The following is a 23,151-nucleotide window of genomic DNA, read 5'->3' as shown; positions in this document are numbered from 1 at the left end:
TTTTGTTTTTTTTTTAGCTGTGTGATGACTCCTATTTGTTGCTTTGTGCACTTTCCCCACTGTGCTATTTCAAGTGGAAAAGTTGGAGGAAATACGGTAATGCTACCATACAGATATAACACACAGCTTGACAGGAGCCCAGTATCACCTTGCTTTTCAAGAATTACTCCAATAGTATAAAACACTTGAACATTTTTTGAAAAAGCTTAAATCTTGAAATTACCTTTAAGTATCCTAGGATGATCTGAATAGCTGTTCCAGTGTCGTGTTAGGTTTAACACTATTCCAGGCTCACGTGCAATTCAGTTTTCTTTCTGTACAGAGAATCTTCTGCTTCATTGAATAGTTTAACCGTTTTCTAATCTTAGAAATAAATTAAGATTAGATTGTTCATTCTCAAGTGTCCATGCCTGTTGTTAAATTTTGTCCTCGGTCTGGCAGTTTTATGAAGAAATAGGATTTTAGCTTTTTAAAAAAAAGACTTAATTTGAAATCATAGCTTTGCACACTTTCCAGTATATTAGATCATAGTAGATTAATAGCCTGGCTCTTAAAAACAATTTCTTTTTTCATGCAAGCAATTTTTTAAAATTGATCCTTTAACTTATATTATTTAAAATCCTTGTTACAATATTTCTTTTTTTATTTATTTTTTGTTACAGTTTTCGGAATTCCCAGATCCCATGTTGTGTTCAGATTATGTGCAGTTGTCAAATTCCCCACTCTCCTCAGAGCAAAAATGCAGCACTGTATCAATGGAAGAGCTGAAATCTATGGATTTACCATCTTTTGAACCTGCATTCTTGGTCCTTTGCCGAGTACTTCTCAATGTTATCCATGAATGTCTCAAGTTAAGGTTGGAACAAAGGCCTGCTGGGGAACCATCTCTCTTGAGCATTAAGCAGGTTTGCTTCAAGAGTTTTTATTAAAAACTGCTTTCTGTTCTTTAATTATGTTGTCTATTTAATTGTTTTAAAGAGAGTTTGGTACAGAAATGATAGAACATTATGCGTCCCTTAAATTGTCTTCAATTGCAGATGGAAATGAAGTTTATGTAATAAACAACTGGTCTCATATACCTCTTTGATTTATGCAGTCAGGAATCAAAATGTCTGATTAAAGGATTATCGGCCACTAAAGATAAATAAACAGCATTCCACTTCTTTTATAGGCTGTAGACGTCATTTGCAGTAAGGTTGAAATATGTCTAGCAGCAGTTGTGTTGAATGTGAGCATAGCTAGTATGAGTGTAATATGGTTTCCTTCACCAGTGTATACTAGGATTTTTTTGTCTGCTCCTTATTCCACAATCTGAACCAATGAATTTCTCTCTACTACTTACACTTGGTAGGCAGTGACCAGTCACTTGTTTCCAAGTTGTTGTTTTTTTTCTCCCCATCCAAAAGTATTCATTCTGCTTGCTGGCTTCCTCACTTTCCTTTTGATCTTTCTTATGAATTCAAGACCTGTGCAAAACCTGGACGTTCAGTGCAGCATGACTAGAAAAAATTAACCAAACTTAAATGTGATGCCAGAGACTTGCTTCAAGTACTGGCCTGGGAGATAGCAGGCAGTGTTGTCATTCTGGCCGATAGGTAGGCTTGGCTGAACTCTATTTTTATTTTTTATCATTTCGACGGATAATATTGATGTTAAGAATCTTGTGATTTTTATCAATTTAAATCTTCTCTGTTGCAGAAAATTATGTGGGTGTGGTCAGACAATTATTTAATGACAGCAGATGTTGAGATACAAAAAGTTAAAGCTTTATAACCATCAAAACTCAAATTGTCAACATCATATGTCAAAATATACAAAGTAAATATCCTTAAATCAAACTAAGTTCTCAAGCAGCATTTTACTTTCTTTGGCAGTCTGTAAGTTTTGATTTTTGATGGAAATATATTTTTTTTAAATGATTTGCGTGTGTTTGGTGAAATTGATGTTTACTGACATTTACCAGTAAAAATCTAACTATTTGACCTACTCATAGGTGACTTCCTATCTAAGCCCTCTTTTATGGCCCTCTCCTTTTCAGGGAGAGAGCCTTTTTTGGGATAGCATGCACTAGACCTTTGAAAGACACTGCTGATCCTAAGACATCGCTTCTTTCAGACAAACCTCAAAACTCTTGGCCTCCTCATCTAAGTCCTTTTAGGTACCACCATTTCATAAGTTCTCAGGTAGATTTAGATCCTGGTTCTAGATACCCAAGAGTAATTTCCAAGCTGTAATCGAGCTCCAGACCTCTTAACTGACTGACACAGGTTTCTTAATACCACTTTTGAGCCCGTTCCTCTCATCTTTCTTGGATCAGGATGTCCTTGTTTTGAAGGGCATGGGAGAAAATCACTTCAGTCTGATGGGTCCTCTCCATAATTTTAGAAAGATGGTTGCACATTAGTTTCTCTTTTTCAAACTCCTTGTGGGGGAGAGGAGGGCGTTTTCTCTTAACTTTTCTTCCCTTTAGTCTGTAAGCCAGCATTCTTCACTATTGGGTAGAGGTGACTACTTCTTGCTGTCGAAGTTGTACACCTGGCAGAGACAAGATCAACAGTGAATATTCTTGCTAAGTGGCTCATCAGAGAGAATGGATTCACCCCCAACAAATGCTAGATTTGTCCCAATCAGTATTTTTAAGAACCTACAGTTCAGGGGTACTCCTTAAATAGATCTCTCTGCTAACTGAATGAACTATGTAGGTTCAAGCCAGGAACTTTCATCTTACATTTTTTTTCTCCATCAGATGGGCAAGGAGCTTGAAATATGCATCATCCCAAGGGTCTTTCAAAAGTGCTTTGTTTTTTTTGTTTATTTTAAAGTGGGAGGTATTCGGCATACTCATCACCACAGCATAGTTTTGAGATCTTGGCCCTCCAACCTCCTACTCCTACCTGCATAACCTCAAGTTTTCCGTTTGTTTGCCCCCTTCTTTGAGCTCAGGCTTGTATTGCAATTCAGAAAAAAATACTTTTCCTTAGCTGACTGGAGACCGAAAAGCAGATCCTAGTGGATAGAATCATAGAAATTCAGGGCTGGAAGTGACCTCCCAGCTATATTCGAGACACCACTGACTTCCTGAGGAAACTACAACCCATTGGTGATCTTCCAGAAAACACCATCCTGGCCACTATGGATGCAGAAGCCCTCTACACCAATATTCCACACAAAGATGGACTACAAGCTATCAGGAACACTATCCCCGGTAATGTCACAGCTAACCTGGTGGCTGAACTGTGTGACTTTGTCCTCACCCATAACTATTTCACATTTGGGGACAATATATACCTTCAAGTCAGCGGCACTGCTATGGGTACCTGCATGGCCCCACAGTATGCCAACATTTTTATGGCTGACTTAGAACAATGCTTCCTTAGCTCTTGTCCCCTAACACCCCTACTCTACTTGCGCTACATTGATGACATCTTCATCATCTGGACCCATGGAAAAGAAGCCCTTGAGGAATTCCACCATGATTTCAATAATTTCCATCTCACCATCAACCTCAGCCTAGATCAATCCACACAAGCGGTCCATTTCCTGGACACTACTGTGCTAATAAGCGATGGTCACATAAATACTACCCTATACTGGAAACCTACTGACCGCTATACTTACCTACATGCCTCCAGCTTCCATCCAGCACACACCACACGATCCAGTGTGTACAGCCAAGCTCTAAGATACAACCGCATTTGCTCCAATCCCTCAGACAGAGACAAGCACCTACAAGATCTGTATCAAGCATTCTTAAAACTACAGTACCCACCTGCTGAAGTGAAAAAACAGATTGACAGAGTCAGATGAGTACCCAGAAATCAACTCTTACAAGACAGGCCCAACAAAGAAAATAACAGAACACCACTAGCTGTCACCTTCAGCCCCCAACTAAAACCTCTCCAGCACATCATCAAAGATCTACAACCTATCCTGAAAGATGATCCCTCACTCTCACAGATCTTGGGGGACAGACCTGTCCTCGCTTACAGACAATCCCCCAACCTGAAGCAACCACACACCACTGAACATAAACACTAACCCAGGAACCTATCCTTGCAACAAAGCCCGATGCCAACTCTGTCCACATATCTATTCAAATGACATCATCATAGGACCTAATCACATCAGCCATACCATCAGGGGTGCTTTCACCTGCACATCTACCAACGTGATATATGCCATCATGTGCCAGCAATGCCCCTCTGCCATGTACATTGGCCAAACCGGACAGTCTCTACGCAAAAGAATTAATGGACACAGGTCTGACATCAGGAATCAAAACACTCAAAAACCAGTAGGAGAACACTTTAACCTGTCTGGTCATTCAATGACAGACCTGCAGGTGGCAATTTTGCAACAGAAAAGCTTCAAAAACAGACTCCAATGAGAAACTGCTGAGCTGGAATTGATATGCAAACTAGATACAATCAACTTGAATAGGGACTGGGAATGGCTGAGCCATTACAAATATTGACTCTATCTCCCCTTGTAAGTATTCTCACACTTCTTATCAAACTGTCTGTACTGGGCTATCTTGATTATCACTTCAAAAGTTTTTTTTCCCTTACTTAATTGGCCTCTCAGAATTGGTAAGACAACTCCCACCTTTTCATGCTCTCTGTATGGCTATGGCTACATTAGCGCTTCAAAGCGCTGCCGCGGCAGCGCTCCCGCGGCAGCGCTTTGAAGCGCTAAGTGTAGTCAAAGCCCCAGCGCTGGGAGAAAACTCTCCCAGCGCTGTCCGTACTCCAGCTCCCTGTGGGGAATAACGGACAGCGCTGGGAGCCGCGCTCCCAGCGCTGGGGCTTTGACTACACTGGCGCTTTGTAGCGCCGCAATTTGCAGCGCTGCAGAGGGTGTTTTTTCACACCCTGCTGCAGCGCTGCAAATTTGCAAGTGTAGCCATAGCCTATGTGTGTATATATCTCCTCAATGTATGTTCCATTCCATGCATCCGATGGAGTGAGCTGTAGCCCATGAAAGCTTATGCTGAAATAAATTTGTTAGTCTCTAAGGTGCCACAAGTACTCCTGTTCTTTTTGCGGATACAGACTAACCCGGCTGCTACTCTGAAACCTGAAACATTTCACAAATTCTTGGCAAATGTGCTGAATTGTTTTTTCCAAAGGGGAAAAGGAAAAAAACACTGGAAAAAGTCTAGTCTCTCTGTTCCAAAAATGGCAGTTTTTCTGTTTGAAATGATTGTTTGTTTAGAATTTTGTATCATTTGTTTTTAAAAAGTTTCACACCACCAGCCCTTCTTCCCCACAAAGCAACAAAATAAAATTATTTGTTTTCTTCAATTTTTTCATTTCACAACAAATAAATAAATAAAATTAAATTGTTTTGGATTTTGGGGGGGGGGGGGGGTTTTCCACTGAACCAGAAAATCAGCTATTTGCACAACTCTAATGGCTACTTCTCTGGCTGAGAAGGAAAGGTCTTCAAAGAAAGATTTGTGTAAGGTTGCCACCTGTTGGTCATACATACTTTTTCAGGCACTACAGGTTGGACAATCCGACTCTGCACCCTTATTAGTTGAGTGCGGAGTTCTGTCATTTTGTAAGAGCTTTTCCCGTCCTTCACTGGGGAGCCAGGGGGCAATGCAATTTATAGATTTTTGGTTCAGATTATAGACTGATTAGGAGCAGAGAGAGAGGGAGGATTCCCTACCTGTAAACTGGGTTTCTAGGATGAAACATTTTACAATCTGAAGCCATCCCAGGCTGTTTCAAATTGATCCTTATGATTAACTAGAGTTAGACACTTAATTTGAAAAAAAAGTCTATTCTCCAGTTAGTATTTTTCACAAGTGTGTTTAAGGACTAAGAAAACATCTAATTAAAGAAAGTCTATCTGGGTGGTCAGATTAACCTTGGGAGCTGGTGGTTAGTAACTTTGCCTAACAAGTCTGAACAGCATAGGGAAATTGGTTGGTCCAGTTTGTCAAAAGCTTGGTTGCAGAAGCCTAATTTACAAATCTCTGACAAATAACCATATTATAAAACTGCTATAGATTATAGTAATTTGGAGATTACATCATATGTCCAGCGTGGTTTTCAGAAAAGAATCCTTGAATTGCTTATTCCTCAGAGAAACAGCATTGGCAGCTACACTTTCGGTCAGTGTAGATTGGACCATAGTAGACACCCCTTAGTATGTACAGTTCAGAACATGTTTTTGAAGGTGCTCATTGCTTTGTTGTTTTAAATTCCTTTCAGCTGCCACTTACAACTTTTTTAGCCCAGTTACAGTTTTTTCTATAAAACTTCTACGTGTATTTAATTGTTCTGTTATGGAGTACAAATAGTTATTTTTGCATATGGTAATATTAGATGCCTGGTTAAGGTTTTGGAATGAAGAATCCGCTTTATTTTTTTAATGAAATGTTGTTGGCATATTGGTCTGTAATGCAGAATGGGAATTTTGATTTTAATCTACCTGTATTCAAAAAGTGACTTTTGCATATATGAGCAATATCTCTCTTCCTAACTATTTGAGACACATTATGGAATAGGTACAGTGTTTCAATGAACAATGCATACAGTAGCTATGTAGTTAACTTCTTTGAGGCAGCTATGATATGGATTTATGTATAAAAGCTGCATTATTGCAAAACTCCACCAAATGGAAGCATTAGTTTGTTCTAGGACTATCACACAAAAATCTTGGATAAAGTTTATGAACATTTAAATTCACTACTTATTTTTGATATTCTTTAAAAATCTATTTTTTAAAAAGGAATTAAATGTTAAACATGTAAAATATTTTATGTGCCGCTATGGGAACATCTATTAACAATTTTTAGAAAGGCCATTATAAAGTGGTAACTTTTGTAAATGCGATATATCTAATTGTGAACTCCACTGTTAGGGTCGTAATTTTAACAAATGACCCATAGGCCCTGTAGTAAACTATGCAGTTAGTTTCCTTTGACCTCAATTATTTAGGTACAGTGACAAATTTCACACTATTAGCAATTTTAAGGCAGTCCTTAGTTTTCTTCAGGAGCATAAATCAGCTGAGAACTTCTGTAACAACCCCTCAAACCTATGTAAATGGGTCAGCAGCAATGGTAAATATTAACCAATTTGCAAATAAAAGGCTTTCAGCTAGTCACTGAGCATCCACTGCCACCACTACACTTACTTAAGAGCTGAATAATATGTTATATGTCTTATAAGGGAGGGCTGATATACTTCTCCTTGGACATAACAAGTTAATAGATTGGCAGGGTGCATATTGTATGAGTGAATGGAGAAGAAAATGGGCTTGTTCTTTAAAATATGTGACATGCTAGGGGTTTAGCTATTCTTTTTGCCTGATTTCCAAATCTGGTTCAGTAATCTTAGTTGTGCAAAATAAAATGAGCTGCATTTGGTGCACCTGTAGAATCAGAGCAACCTTTCTTCCTTTATCCACAACACAGTGTATATATATATATTTTTAATATATCAGGTCTGTATTTAATATATCATATCTGTAATATATCAGGGCACGTCTAAGCTACAATGGCACAGCTACCACACAGCAACGGTGCCGCTGAAGCACTATAGTGTAAACACTTCCAATGTCTATGGAGGGAGTTTTTCCATCAATTCAGTTAATCCATCTCTTCAAGAGGCGGTTGCTAGGTTGACGGAAGAATTCTTCCATTGACCTATCTGCATCTACTCTCGAGGTACACAGTACATGGCACGTAGGGCACAACATTTTTCAGAGTCCTGAGTGATGTAGTTAGGTTGATCTAATTTTTAAAAGTGTAGTCAAGGCCTAAGAATAAATGATTATTTGTTTCAGTTCTTTGAGACAGTGACTGTCTTTTTGTTCTGTTTGTTCAGCACCTAGCAGAATGGTGTTGTGGTCCATGACTGGACTGCATAGCCACTGCACCGTAATAATACGGGGTGCTACTTTTTGTATTTCTTGACTTTTCTGTTAAGCCTTCTCATACACTGGGTTCAGTGTAGTGATTTTTTTTTTCTCCAGAAAGAAAATTAGTCGTAACGTTTTCCATAGAGTTTAAAAAAGAAAAAAATCCCACTCCCATACCTAAATCTAATTAAATCGGTGCTCAAGGAAAGTGATGCATAGTCAGATCTATGGATAGAAGTTAGGTTTGGAATAATACAGATTTGGGGATGGAAAATTCCTTTTATTTCATCCAGACGGTCTCGTTGTCAGTGCATGGTTGATTCCTACAGTGTGCTTCTAATGTCTTCTTGTTTAAAAACCTATGCTTCCTAGAGCAGATATGGAATGGCCAGCCTCACTGATGTGCCTATGTCTTGCCCTGAAGTGATCACTTATGTGAATAAGTAGATTATTCATTCAGTCCTTGGCTTCTTTTGCCAAACTGTCAACAAGGGAGGGTGCCAGTCATTGTCAGTTGTTGTGATGTGTTTCGTGTTGTGGATACCTGCCCAGTAGGAACCAGTATAGTAAATTATTTCACATAGGCTTCCAAACAGTTGACAACTGTCAAATGACCTATTATTACTGACTTGCTATGGATTTAAACCATTGCTCTAAAGGTGTGAAGCTCCTTGTCCAATTATAAAATTTTAAACTATCCAGTCAGTTGAATACAATGGTTTTCCAAATAGCAAAAATAAAATTTGAACCATTTGCTGCAATCCCTACTTGCAGTAACTTGCTGAGTGGCATTACAGTCTCAGGAGAACTTATGCAAAACTTCCCAGGAGATATAGGAACAATCCAACTAGTCTGTGAAAGCCAGAGAAACACAATAATGACACAAATGTATTATTTAAACAAGCTAAACCTTAATTCCCAAATCTCAGGGGAATTTGAGAATAGCAGATTGATTGCAGTTTGTGGTCTCTTCTATTGCAGCTAGCAAGAGAGTGTAAAGAGGTCCTGAAGGGTGGCCTGCTAATGAAGCAATATTATCAGTTTATGTTACGTGAGGTGTTAGATGACTTACAGAAGATTGACTACAACATAGATTCTTTTGAAGAGGACTTGCATAAAATGTTAATGGTGAGTAGCAAAAGAGGGAATATTTTTGGTTATATACATCTGTTATACATTTGCCTGATTCTAGGTCTTGGGATCATTTCTGATTGTCCTTCCTTAGCTAGTAACTGTCTAGCCAGCTTATATTACCTTTTTTTTAAAATGGCAATAATGGTAATTGTTCTAATAAATGTTATCAAAGGATGTAAATAAAGTATGTTAGAGACAATGTTGATATTTTTGATGACTGGACTGTGGGAATTGCTATTATCTTAGGTCCTAAGAGAGTCAATAATATACTTTTTTGGCAAATTGCCTTTGTTTATAAAATAGCTCATCATAGAATCAGAAATGTGATAAAAAATTAAATGCAAGTAATATTAAGATTTAAATTAAGCCAAGGAAAACAGTTGTCTGGTTAACATCTTTTTGCTTTAATTTTCACCTTGATTTTGTAGCCAGCCTAGAAGCACGTCTTATTTTTAGTATATTTGTTACTGCAATAACTAAACACAGAAGGCTTATTTAAGGATACACTGCTGGTCTCCAGTGAGTGTAACTGAAGTTGCTTTGTTTTTATGGGTTTCAATTAAAACTTCATTTCTTTAATGTGGCTCGTTATCTTTTCATTGTGTGGGGCTTTTTTTTTTTTTGCTTTTTTTTTTTTTTTAGCATAAAGAATAAGGGAGGCTCAGGAAGACTGATTTTGGTGTCTCATTATAGGGAGAACTGACAGCGCTGCATATAGTTAAGGTTAGCTGACACTTATTATTAGACCCTGTTTTCAGTCTTATAAATTTGCCAAACTTCAGCCATTGGAGCTGAAATTTCCCATCTGCCTTAGGCAGAATTTTTTGGAAACTTTCAGCAAAAGTTTCTGAGAACTAGATTAGAGAAAATTTTTTTTTGCCCATGTTTAAAAAACAAACCAAAAACAAACAAACAAACAAAAAAAAAGGCAGCTTTTAACCATTTCATTGAGAAGTTCTAGTGCCTCCATGCTTTGAAGCAAGAGCTTGAAATTTAGCAGCCTTTGTGTCAGAAATGGGCCTTGGTAATGATTGGAGATATACCAATCTCCTAGAACTGGAAGGGACCTTGAAAGGTCATTGAGTCCAGCCCCCTGCCTTCACTAGCAGGACCAATTTTTGCCCCAGATCCCTAAGTGGCCTCCTCAAGGATTGAACTCATAACCCTGGGTTTAGCAGGCCAATGCTCAAACCACTGAGCTATCCCTCCCCCAGCCTTCTGCTGTTCTTGTGAAAAACCTCCCCAATTGGGCCAACTAATAAGCCTTTGAAAAAAATCACAGTTCACCAGAGAATTGTTAGTCTGGCAGCTAAATTCTTCAAAGATTCTGTGTGTCCTGGACATGCCCCGGGTTGCACAGGACATGAGCAGAGGTTTTGTTGAAAATGCTGCTCCTGGCTGCTGTGGTGCTGGGCACTAGAGCTGAGAGCAGGGACTCTCTCAGATATGTTCTCAGTGCTCCCCTTACTGGTTCTTGGGCAGAGTGGAGAAGAGAGGATGAGAGTCAGACCTGGTGAAGGGCAGCTCCAGCCAGGCCATAGACATCGTCCCCTGGCCCTCCCCAGATAAGGTGGGAAGGGGTGGGATGGGGAGAGTGTGGGGGTCCCGGGCTAGGGGTGGAGTCATGTGGGGGTGATCACAGGGGTTACTTTCCTGACCCCCAGCTTCTCCCCCGCCCCCCAAGAATTTCCCCACCAGTTGCTGTCCCGGCCCGTCAGGATAAGCAGCTCACGGCCGGGACGCTGTTTTTACTTAGGTTTACCTCTGTGCCTGCAGATGCGAGGTAAACAAACCATCTCGGCCTGCCAACAGATTAGCTCCTAATCTTTCTTCTTCTCCATCTTCTTCATATCTGTACTCCAAAAGGTTCCTGACTCTTCTAGAAAAAGGCCTCTCTTTTAAACTTCTATGACAATGCACTCTTCATCTGGCTAGCGGTTTCAGATTTGAGGCTGCAGTCGAGATTCCTGGACCAGATGTAGAGGATCTTTATTTCTTCTCCTGTTGGCAATCACCTTTCTCTTTTGTGGATGCATAGGCTGTAATTACTGCTGATCAGAGGGCTAAGAAATTATCTAGAAAGATTACTAGCTAATACATTATCCTGAGGGTTCACTAACTAGTTCCCTTAATTTCCAAAAGTTTGCCTTTTTGAAATTGAAAATGTTTTTGATTCTCCTTCCATTTTTAATTTTAACTAAGTCAACTTTTGATTGCTCTATCCAGTGTTATTTTCTATGACTAGCTTGTCTGTAATGTCCTTGCTACTTACTATAACCAAATGTAAAATATCACCTCTTGTTGGTTCCAGTCCTGCTAATTGTTCCACCGTGTTTCTGTTACTTCTATAATATCTGGTTTCCTATACTGAACTGGTAGCTCTAGTTCAGGGGTAGGCAACCTATGGCATGTGTGCCAAAGGCGGCATGCGAGCTGATTTTTAGTGGCACTCACACTGCCCGGGTCCTGGCCACCGGTCCGGGGGGCTCTGCATTTTAATTTAATTTAAAATGAAGCTTCTTAAAAATTTTAAAAACCTTATTTACTTTACATACAACAATAGTTTAGTTATATATTATAGACTTATAGAAAGAGACCTTCTAAAAACGTTAAAATGTATTACTGGCACACGAAACCTTAAATTAGAGTGACTAAAAGAAGACTCGGCACAGCACTTCTGAAAGGTTGCTAACCCCTGCTCTAGTTCCTCCATTTTGTTGCCCAAGCTTGTCACATTAGTGTTCCAACATATCAGTTGTTTCTCTCTGACCTCACCCAATTTCTAGATGTATTAGGTATAGTCCTTTTGCATTTTTAAAAAGCCTGAGTCATGTATTTCCACTGGTTAAAGAGCCATTGCATTGCTTACCTGAGATTTGAATGTTGTGCTCCTGTTTCTAATGGATTGTCCCTATGAACCGGTTGTCATGTTCACTTTTTTGGTAGTTATCACTTTGGCTTGCTGGGTGAGTAAAATTCAGGCTTTGATAATAAGACTTCCATACACAATTTTTCAGAAAGACAGGATTACTCTCAGGCTGCATCATATTTTTTTTTTTTACCAGAAGTGGTTTCAGATGTTCATATAAATCAAAGTACACACTAAATGGTATTTTTTTTTCTAAATCTCATGGCTCGCCTTCAGACTCTGAACTCCACACACTAGATCTTCTTAGGGCTGTGTCCTTTCAAAGATCATTCAGACTCTTTGGCTTTTGCTAATAAATCAAAGGACAAGCTGTTTCCTATCAGAGACTCTCTAAATGGGTTACAGACTGCGTTAAGATTTCCTGCTCATTAAACTACTTCTTCCCTCTCAAGTTAGGGCACAGTCTCTACTAGAGCTCAGTCAACATTTGTTGCTTGCTTTAGGAGAGTCCCTGTTTCTGAGATTTGGAGTTCAGTTCATATGTTTACCAGTCACTACTCCATTGTGGCAACTTCTAGAATAGTTGCCCAATTTGGAAGAGCTGACCTACAGTCATAATTAAGGTTAGATATTGTCACGGGTATTTTTAGTAAAAGCTATGGACAGGTAGCGGCCAGCCACTACCTTGTCTGTGACTTTTACTAAAAATACCTGGGGAGTGGGGGGGGGAAGTGGACTAATAGTCCAAGCCCTGCTGCCAGGGGCTGACCACCGGGGGCTGACAGCTTCTCCAGCCCCGCCGTTGCAGTGGGCAGAAGTCACGGAGGTCTGTTGAAGTCATGGAATCTGTGACCTCAGTAACAAAATCATATCCTTAGCCATAATTTAGGTGGGAATCCTATCACCTATCTCCTTGGAAAGGACTTCTAGTCACTTGCCTACAAAGGGATTTGTGGACAAAGTGCAGACACTTACCTTAAGTAACTGAAATTCTTCAAGATGCTTTTGTCCACACAGATCCCAAAACCCATGTTCCTTCCCCACTGTTAAGGAGTTTCTGGATTTCTGTATTAGTAAAGAAACTGAGTAGTGGTTGTGGCTGTTCTGCCCTTTATACCGTCATTGGAGGGAGCATGAGAATACACACAATGCATGTGCAATCTCAGTCGACATGCCTTGCTAAAAGATTCTTGACTTATGTGGGTAGGCTGTGCACACTGACAGTGAGATGCATGTAGAAGAAAGAATCTCTGAGAACACCACTATTATTAAGATACCTTTAAATTGGCACTAATTCTTCCCTCCACTCAGTAAGCCCAACATTGACATGCCATGGAATTCACTGTTGTCAGTAGTGGGTGACAACTTGTAGTGAAAATGACACTGTCAGTAGTGAATGACAGCTGAGCTGACTGTACTTGTTTGCATATGGGAGAGGGATTGGGAAGGAGTGCGTATAAAGTGGAGCTCCTCATGTTTGTGCAAATATCTGCAGTCTCCATTGTCTTTCTTTGCGTGTGTTTCTCAAAATAATAATTTGGTGTCTCGTTCATCTTCCAGTGCCACAAATTGCAGAGAAGCTTGCAGCATATTTTCTGCTGCAGCAAACAGAATATTACAGATAGTTCCCTCCATCAGCGTGGTATTATGTGGAATCTTTTGTGAGTGTGAAAATTAGGCCCCTTAATTACAGATTTTATAACAAGTACAATCTAAATAACTTTTTTTTTCCATTTGCAGGTTTATTTTGATTATATGCGAAGCTGGATCCAAATGCTACAGCAGTTACCTCAAGCATCTCATAGTTTAAAAAATCTTTTAGAGGAAGAATGGAATTTCACCAAAGAAATAACTCCTTATATACGAGGAGGTGAAGCTCAGTCTGGAAAACTGTTCTGGTAGGACGACTTAAATCACTCTTCTTGTCCTGTCAATTTATTCCAGACATTTAGACCAGTTAGAGTCACACTGTATAATTATAATGTCCTGATCTCTCAAAGTAATTTCTGTTATGCTCCAGACTAACGTCACACGCACAATTTTCTCTGTGTGTTATCAGTTCCAAGATGTATTTTAATTGCAGAATCAGGATCCAAAAATAAAAGAATACATAAATTCTATAAATAGGACTTTAGAAGCTACTTAATTGAATGTCTCAGTGGATTCCAGTTCATGCAGTTTTAAGTGGCTATCTTATTTTTAACTAAATTTATCCAGGTAGTGTTAGCAAATATATTCTAGGATCCTGGAAGTTAGATAGATGAGACATGGAACTTATATGACCCTTGAAATTGACCTCCTGTAGAGGACTTTCAGATTTCAAACTTGTGTCAGTTGAACTCACTATAAAAGAAACATGGATACACTTTATATACCTTTTTATTATTATACAAAATTAAGTTTCAATTTCTGACCATTTTTAAAATATCAAAATGCCAAACAGTACTGCTGCTGATCTGAGTGGGCTGTCAAAGTTCAGTGCCCTGGGGATATTCCAGTTAGGAGCAAAAATTGATGATATTGTTGGGTATTTTTTTATTCAGTCTTGTTTATGTACAAGGAATGTACAAAGACCTGTTTTTCTGAAGGCAGAAGGAATGAAAACCAGGGGACAGCTGCTTTGCTTACAACCGTAGCATCTTTCAACATATACCCCGATCCTGAATCTTCCTTTAGGCTTCTCCCAGGGTTACACTGTGCTTACAGACAGTTGCTTGGCTTTTTCGCTGCCTCTGAGATCTCATCTGCATCTAAAACTTAGCTATATTGTCGAGGCTGTGAAAAATGTGATACCCTGGGCGATATAGTTAGGCGTAGACACAACTAGGTAGAGAGAAGAATTTGTCCATCTTCCTAGCTACTGCCTCTCAAGAGAGTGGATTTACTGCATTGACAGAAAAAACCCTCCATTGGTTTAGTAAGTATCTACACTATAGCACTTGTAGTGTAGACATACCCCGAGTCTCTGTTTCTGGTCTCTCTTTCCCTCCCCCTCCCCCCCCCCCCCCCAACTTTTTTCCAACCTACAGTCACCCACCCACGTGGTCAGAACATTACCCAGTAGAACCCTCTGTACACAAGATGCTGGTTTCTGGGTGGAGTCCATTATGCCTTCTTTTAGATGTGGCTCCTTAACCATCCCTTACAGCAGTTTTAAATGATGTGCACCTTTCACAGAGAGCAAATGCTGATAACCTATATGACTTTCAGTGGACATGTTAACACCTCTAAGGGTACAGGACAAGTAGGTCAGAAATCATCTCAACAAACAACAAATTTCAGCAACTACAACTAAAAGTGCAGAATATTTGCTCAGTTTAATAGGAAATACCTGTTTCCTGAGTTTTCTCCAATTAAAGTAGCTGTTCTGATTGTCTATATCCCATGTAAGTGGTTACTGGGGAAGGTTTCAGACCTGCTAAAATTCCAGAAAAGTACCACAGTTACGTAGCTTCCATTCAACTTGAATGAATGAGTCAGAGCAAACTCATGGTGCCTAATTTTTTCAGGGTGTGACTGCTGCCATATTTACAAAATTTCTGGTTCTCTTATTACTACTATAACATCACATAGCCCAGAGGCATCAGTTCTGTGAGGAGCCCCTCAGTCTTGAATCTGGGCTCCTGCTTCTGCTTGCCACATTGTTGTGGGTAACTGCTCCATAAATGATTGCTAGGCTTTTGATGCCTAGTATAACCTCTCCCTCAAGCAACCGTTGTTCAGCTCTAGTCTTCTGCTATGTCAAAGTGAGACAGAAACTCATGCTGAAAACTTTGTAGTGGGTCTGCTGGCAGGACACAACAGGTACTCATGCTGCTGCAATAACTGAACCAGGGGTGGCCCCTTCTGTGGCAAGCCTATTTGGCCCTGCTTGCCTTACTGGGCTTTCACCCTTTCTTGAGAGGAAGGGGCGATCCCACAAGTTGCTGAGACGGGGCAGCATGGCTCTCTTATGTAGGATGCAATACGGAGGAAATAAAAGGAGTGTTAGTGCATAAATGAAAGTGATGTTTCTCCCCATTTTTTTTTGTTTCAGTGATATTGCAGGAATGCTGCTGAAATCTACAGGAAAATTTCTAGACTCTGGTCTGCAAGACAGCTGTGATGAATTTTGGGCCAGTGCTGATGACAGTACTGCATCAGATGAAATCAGGTATTCCAGCCTTCAATATCTGGTCTCTCTTATTCTGATGCTCCTTTAGTCCTGTCAAGGACAAGCTGCAGTGTTTAAACTTTTTGAAGCACATGAAAAAAAACCTACCCAAATCATCTCCGGGATTTTCAGTCTGTAGTTAGTAATTCATCTTTGTTTTGTGTATGTGAAAACTAATAACCTTGGTTATAGCTAAGGGCATGAGAAGCATTTTATATAATGTTCTCTCAGTGTTATTTTTATATTCCTGTGACATATGTGTCTGAGCGATGTAAGTTCATTTCAGTTTGCTGCTTGTGCACATTTATCTTGTATTTTTTCAGTCTCTTCTTACTATTGTGTATTTAAAATGTAGTAACTTCATTCTAATCAACATTACAGGAGGTCTGTTATAGAGACCAGTCGGGCACTGAAAGAGCTCTTTCATGAAGCTAGAGAGAGGGCCTCCAAAGCTCTTGGCTTTGCTAAGATGCTGAGGAAGGTAAAGTAACAGTGGTGTTTGATCTAACTTACTAATGTTCATTTGTATTTCTCTGCTTAAAAAACTTCAATTCAGTAAAGAGTTTCTTTTTATAACTGTCATTAGGACCTTGAAATAGCAGCAGAATTCACATTGTCGGCCCCTGTGCGAGAGTTCCTGAATGTCCTGAAAACAAAACAGTATGTGAAGGTAAAATCCATTTAAAGACATGACACTTGTATGGTTAATACTAAACAAGGTATCCAAAACAAAGCTGTATGTGACTTAAGTGCATCTATTGCTTGCTGAATTTGTAGTATCAACTTCTTAGAATTGAGCTGTGGCAATCGAGTTAATTTCTTCTATTTTGAAAGTGCAGCTTTTCTAAAACCACCAGCATTTGTGTTAGCTGCAACAACTTTCAAATAATCTACAAGATTGGGCCAAATCTCCAGTCTGTATTCCTGGTATAACTTGTACTTGGAGGAGGAATCCTGTAGCGGCAAGGGTGCTAGCCTAGGACTCGGGAGACCTGGGTTCACTTGGCTGCTCCGACACAGATTTCCTGTGTGACACTGGGCAAATTACTTAGTCTCTCTGTGTCTCAGTTTCCCACCTGTAAAATGTGATTAATAGCACTTCTTCTTCAAGTGATTGCTCAGGTGTATTCCACAGTAGGTGTGCGTGCTCGCCACGTGCACCGGTGCTGGAAGTTTTTCCCTTACAGTACCCGTACTAGGGGAGTGCCGCTGTGACCCCTAGAGTGGCGCCTCTATATCGCGCTATATAGAGGCGCCACCTCAGTTCCTTCTTGCTGCCAGTGAAGGTAGTCGGAACTTTGTGCTCCAGCTCCTCTGCAGCCTTTCTACTCGACCTTAGTGGTACCGTTCCTGGAATTGTTACTTCAGTTATTAGAGTGGGCTCGGGGCATGCGCCATGTCCCAGTCTTCAAGTCGTGCGACTCCTGTCGCCATTCTATGCCTAGGAGTGATCGGCTGCTTGGGTGAGACTCACATCAGCGAACGTTGTAAGATCCGCAGGTCATTCAAGCTGTGGACCAAGAAGGAGAGAGACATTCGACTCCGTGCTCTCCTCATGGAATTGGCGTTAGCCCCAACTCAGGCACGCTGGGCGGACTTGGCACCCGCCGCCGCATTGTCGGTGCGTAGCGAGGCCCCCTCTACCAGCCGGCACCATTCCCCCTCCAAGAAACAGGGAAAGGGCCCTATTTCGCAGTGGCGCCGAGACAAGGAAAGAGGGGAGGCTGGTCCCACATCAGGCAGTCCATGGTCCCCCCCCCCAGGCTCAAGGCCTCCGACTTGTGTTGAGTGGAGCAGCCCAGCACCATCCGCCCTCACATCTCCGCTGGTACGGATGCCGTCGACGCCGGAGGCAATGCAGGCTGCGAAAGACATGACGAGTCTGCCGATTCCAGGCACACTGCCAGTGACGGCTCCCTGGTCTTGAGGAAAGCCTCCATTGGGTGTCCATCAGACCTCTCCTGCGGGTCGCAGTTCCCGCTCCGAGGGCTGCTCCCCGCACCGTTTGGCGCTCAGCGATGGATCATCCGGCAGCTCACGCCCTCCCTCAACGCTGACCAGGCCATCCTGGTCACCACCTGCACGGGAGTCTCGGGGACCCTCTACGCCGCCTGCCAGCGAGCACAGGCATTGAGAGAGGCTCCGGGAATGTTTCCCTTTGCAACGTGACCACCACGGCCGTTCTCGACGGGGTAGACATCGTCGTTCTCGTTCCAGTTCCTGCTCAACTAGACGTCGCGCTCGAGATTCCCCTCGCAATGACTCGACACCCGAGCTCCCGCGGCACTCATGGGTACCGAAGTAGCACTTCAGGCGGGTACCGGTCCTCAAGGTCCAGGTCCCGAGGGAGGCAACATTGCAGGCACCGCCGCTCATACCATTCCCGTGAGACTGTGCACTCGACGGTGGCCTCAGCACCCAGTTGCCCATCTCCAGCACATGTGGCCCAGCCAGGGCAACTACAGCCACCAGGCCCTCAGCCGGGTTAGTGGCAAGGGGCCCCGTGGCAGGGACAGTGGTGCCAGTAGGCACTGTGGCTGCTAATGGCCACCCAGACGGGGTCCCGCTCCGTCGCCAGAGCATCTCAGGCCCCATCAGCCTTGTCTGGCCGTCTAAGAGACAGATTGGCGGGCCACGAGTTGGTGGACCCACGATTGGACTCTGATCTGGGGCTCGACCCACTGGTACCAGCCAAGGCCCCACGACTCCATGCCGGCCCTTTCCCTGGCACTGGACGACACCATAACAGCGCCCCCGCCATCAATCCCTCAGGAGGACTTTAAGGCGCACCAAGACCTGCTAAAGCGGGTGGCATCCAGCCTCCAGCTGCAGGCCAAGGAAATGGAGGTCCCTTCCAATTCCCTCTTTAATGTTTTGTCCCCCTCAGCACTGGGCCATGTGACTCTGCCCCTGCAGCAGGCTGTAGCCAGCATTTCCAACACCCTGTGGCAAACTCCCATCTCCTTGGCCCCAATCTCCAAGAAGGCTGAAAGGAAGTACTTTGTGCCGGCCAAAGACCATGAGTACCTCTATTCCCACCCGGCACGTAACTCACTTGTGGTAGAGTCGGTAAACCAGAGAGAGCGACAAGGCCAGCCCGTGCCTACCCCCAAAAATAAGGACGTCAGACGACTGGACTCCTTTGGTAGAAAAATTTATTCCTCGGCAAGTTTCCAACTCAGGGTAGCCAAGCACCAGGCATTGCTGAGCAGATATAACTTTAACTTGTGGGAGTCTCTGCCTAAGTTTGAGCCTCTCCTCCCAGACTGGGACAGGAAGGACTTTTAAGGCCCTGGTGGAAGAAACTCTCTGGTTTACCGACTCTGCCACAGTTCCAGCAGTAGCGAAAGTGGCCCTGCAAGCGGCATTGGACGCAGCCAACACTGCAGCACGCTCGATGGCTTCAGCGATTTCCATGCGCAGGGCATCGTGGCTCCTCCTGTCTGGACTGTCGACGGAGGCCCAATCCCTTATGCAAGACCTCCCGTTTGATGGGAAAGCGCTCTTCGCGGACCAGAAGGATGTCAGGCTGCATGGGATGAAGGATTCCCATACCACCCTGCAAACCTTGGCCTCTACGTCCCTCCAGCTAAGGATAAGGCCAAACTGCAACCATCGGCTCAATCTGCGAGGAGCAGATATGAGCCCCCATATAAGAGACCGAGAGACCGAAAACGCTGGTCTCAGTGACAGTCCCACTCCGCCTCGCAGCCTGGGCCCTCTAAGGGCAAGAGGCAGGGAAAGAGGCAGTTTTTGACTATTTGCAGGGGGGGCACTGGGCCAGTTGCCAGGGAGACCGCCCGATTAATAAAGTTTGTGTTCTGCAACCGTCTGTCTGCCTTCCGCATGGCGTGGTCCCGTATAACATCGGACCAGTGGGTCCTCAGCACCATTTCCAAGGGCTACATGTTGCAGTTCACCTCACCCACTCCAAACCACCCGCCTTCCCTGGGAGACCCGGAGCATGTCCGCCTCCTGGAGCAGGAGGTGTACTGTTTACTGCACCTGAGGGCGGTGGAAAGAGTACCAGTAGAATTCCAGGGCAAGGGGTTCTACTCCCAGTACTTCCTGATCCCGAAGGCCAAAGGGGGCCTCAGGCCCATCCTGGACCTCCGGGGCCTAAACAGTTTCCTGGCCTGCTCCAAGTTCCGCATGGTGTCCCTGGCCTCTGTTATCCCCTCCCTGGACCCGGGGGACTGGTATGTGTCCCTGGACCTCCAGGGCATGTACTTCCACATCCATATTGTCGAGGGGCACAGGCGCTTCCTAGTGGGGCTAGACCACTACCAGTTTGCAGTCCTTCTGTTTGGGCTATCCACGGCACCCAGGGTTTTCACGAAGTGTATGGCTGTGGTAGCGGCCTACCTCAGGCGGGAGGGGCTGCCGTTCTTCCCATACCTGGACAGTTGGCTACTCAAGGGCGACTCGCGTTCTGAGATGCAGACCCATGTGGAGCTGCTCTCAACATGCACCGGTCTCGACCTAGTGGTGAACAAGACCAAATCAACCTTAGTTCCAATTCAGCGCATGGAGTTCATTGGGGCGTTGCTGGACTCTTCGAGGGCCACAGCCTCTCTCCCCCTAGACAGCTTCGAGGCCCTGAGAGATCTCATTGCCTCGGTCACGGCTTTCCCGGTGACAACGGTAGGAGTGTGCCTTCAAATTCTGAGCCACATGGTGGCATGTACATATGTGGTCAGCCATGCCAGACTCCGAATGAGGCCCATCCAACTCTGGCTTTCCTCCCAATTCTCTCAGGCCCGGGACGGGCTGGACAAGGTTCTCACGGTTCCGTCCCCGATACTGGCTTCCCTTCAGTGGTGGTCTTGCCTGAGCAATATGCTGCAAAGGGTTCCCTTTCGGGATGCCAGCCCGTCTGTAGACCTGGGTTGGGGAGGCCACACAGGAAACATGCAAACCCAAGGGACATGTTCGATCCCGGGACTTGTCCCTTCACATAAATGTCAAAGAGCTCAGGGCGGTACAGTTGGCATGCGTGGCCTTTCATACGCACCTTCATGGCAGGCTGGTCAGGGTCCTCACGGACAACACTGCTGCCATGTACTACATCGACGGGCAAGGCGGGACTCGCTCCCTAGCCCTCTGCCGGGAAGCCCTGAGCCTATGGGAGTTCTGTATAGCCCATGATATCTCTCTGAGGGCCGCACACCTCCCGGGCGTCTGCAATACACAAGCAGATTGCCTCAGCAGGGTCTTCTCCCCCCAGTACAAGTGGTCGCTTCACTCGGAAGTCGCTCACCGTCTCTTCCGAGAGTGAGGAGTTCCTCAGGTCAACCTCTTTGCATCCGGCCAGAACCGGCATTGCCCCCTGTTCTGCTCCAGGGAAGGGATGGGGAGGGGCGCAATCTCCGATGCGTTCCTCCTTCGGTGGTCGGGCCGGCTCCTTTACGCTTTCCCACCATTCCCCCTCATCGACAAAGTCTTGCAAAAGGTAAAAGCAGACAAGGCGAGAGTCATCCTCATAACCCCGGCATGGGCCCACCAACACTGGTACGGGACTCTCCTTCGCCTCTTGGCGGCCCCCCCGAGGATGCTGCCACTTCGCCTGGACCTCCTCTCCCAGAGTGGGGGCTGCCTCCTCCATCTCAATCTAGCCGCGCTCCACCTTACAGCGTGGTTGCTCCGCGGCTAGACGAGGAGGAGAGCAGGTGTTCGGAGCAGGTAAGGCAGGTCCTCCTGGAAAGCAGGAAGCCGTCCATGCGCTGTACATACATGGCAAAGTGGTCCAGGTTCTCCAAGTGGGCAAGTGAGCAGGGAGTCTCCCCCTCCTCCGCACTTCTCCAGCTTATCCTGGACTACCTCCTGTCCCTTAGGACCCAAGGACTGGCACCCGCCTCGGTCAGGGTACACTGGGCGGCTACATCGGCCTTCCACCCGCTGGTGCAAGGGCACTCAGTCTTTTCCCACTCTATGACCTCCCGCTTCTTGATGGGCCTTGACCGTTCGTTCCCATACGCTAGACCCCCCCGCTTCCCCGTGCCACAATGGGACCTGAACCTGGTTTTAGCACGACTCACTGGTCTTCCCTTTGAACCTCTGGCCATGTGTTCCTGGTCTCACCTCTCATGGAAGGTGGCCTTCTTTGTAGCAATAACGTCGGCCTGCCATGTCTCTTGACCTCAGAACCCCCCTATACGGTCTTCCACAGGGATAAAGTCCAGCTTTGCCCACACCCGGCGTTCCTCCCGAAGGTGGTCTCCGCCTTCCATATGGACCAGAGCATCTTTCTCCCCGTGCTCTGTCCTAAGCCCCATTCCTCCAACGAGGAACGCTGCCTCCACACGCTCGATATACGTAGAGCGCTGGCATTTTACCTGGATCGGATTAAACCGTTCCGGAAATCCTTGCAGCATTTTGTTGCCTCGGCTGAGCGGGTGAAGGGGCAACCTATTTCCACCTAACATCTTTCCCGCTGGATTACCTCGTGTATATGCATGTGCTATGACCTGGCAGAGGTTCCCCCGCCACCAATCGTTAGGGCACACTCAACGAGAGCTCAGGCCTCATCAGCTGCCTTCGTAGCCCATGTCCCTATCCGAGACATTTGTAGAGTGGCCACTTGGGCCTCAGTTCACACGTTCACTTTGCATTATGTGTTTGTCTCCCAGTCTAGGGATGATGCTGGGTTCGGCAGGGCAGAACTCCGTCCCGGTCTATCATGAACTCCTACCCACCTCCAACAGGGATAGCTTGGAATCACGTACTGTGGAATACACAGGAGCAATCACTCGAAGAAGAAAGGGCAGTTACCTGTTCCGTAACTGGCGTTCTTCGAGATGTGTTGCTGAGGTGTATTCCACATCCCACCCTCTTTCCCCTCTGTTGGAGTTGTCCGGCAAGAAGGAACTGAGATATGGGGGGAGTGCGCAGCTCCCCTTATAGCCCAGTATAGAGGTGGCACTCTAGGGGTCACAGCGGCGCTCCCCCAGTACGGGTACTGCGAAGGGAAAAACTTCCGGCACCAGTGCACATGGCGCACACGCACACCTACTGTGGAATACACCTGAGCAACACATCTTGAAGAAAAAGGTAACTGTCCTTTCCCTACCTCACAAAGGTTGCGAGGATAAATACGCTAAAGCTTGTGAGGTACTCAGAT

General features: G+C 44.3%; 1 protein-coding gene across 6 annotated transcripts in view; it reads left to right on the top strand.

Annotated features, from left to right (window-relative positions):
* MAP3K4 (mitogen-activated protein kinase kinase kinase 4) overlaps positions 1–23,151 on the top strand; it is a 151,792-nt gene that overhangs the window by 68,551 nt on the left and 60,090 nt on the right. For 5 of the 6 annotated variants that reach the window (XM_039529604.1, XM_039529607.1, XM_039529606.1 and 2 more), the window contains exons 4-9: positions 663–905; positions 8,857–9,003; positions 13,619–13,776; positions 15,915–16,031; positions 16,413–16,512; positions 16,618–16,701. In XM_039529604.1, coding sequence (XP_039385538.1) covers positions 663–905; positions 8,857–9,003; positions 13,619–13,776; positions 15,915–16,031; positions 16,413–16,512; positions 16,618–16,701 — 849 coding nt within the window. The remainder of the gene's footprint in view (positions 1–662; positions 906–8,856; positions 9,004–13,618; positions 13,777–15,914; positions 16,032–16,412; positions 16,513–16,617; positions 16,702–23,151) is intronic. The other variant, XM_039529608.1, reaches the window with a different exon arrangement.

The sequence above is a fragment of the Mauremys reevesii genome, linkage group 3 (genome assembly GCF_016161935.1).
Source record: "Mauremys reevesii isolate NIE-2019 linkage group 3, ASM1616193v1, whole genome shotgun sequence".
In the NCBI taxonomy this organism is placed as follows: Eukaryota; Metazoa; Chordata; order Testudines; family Geoemydidae; genus Mauremys; species Mauremys reevesii.
This window is presented reverse-complemented; position numbering and strand designations above follow the sequence as displayed.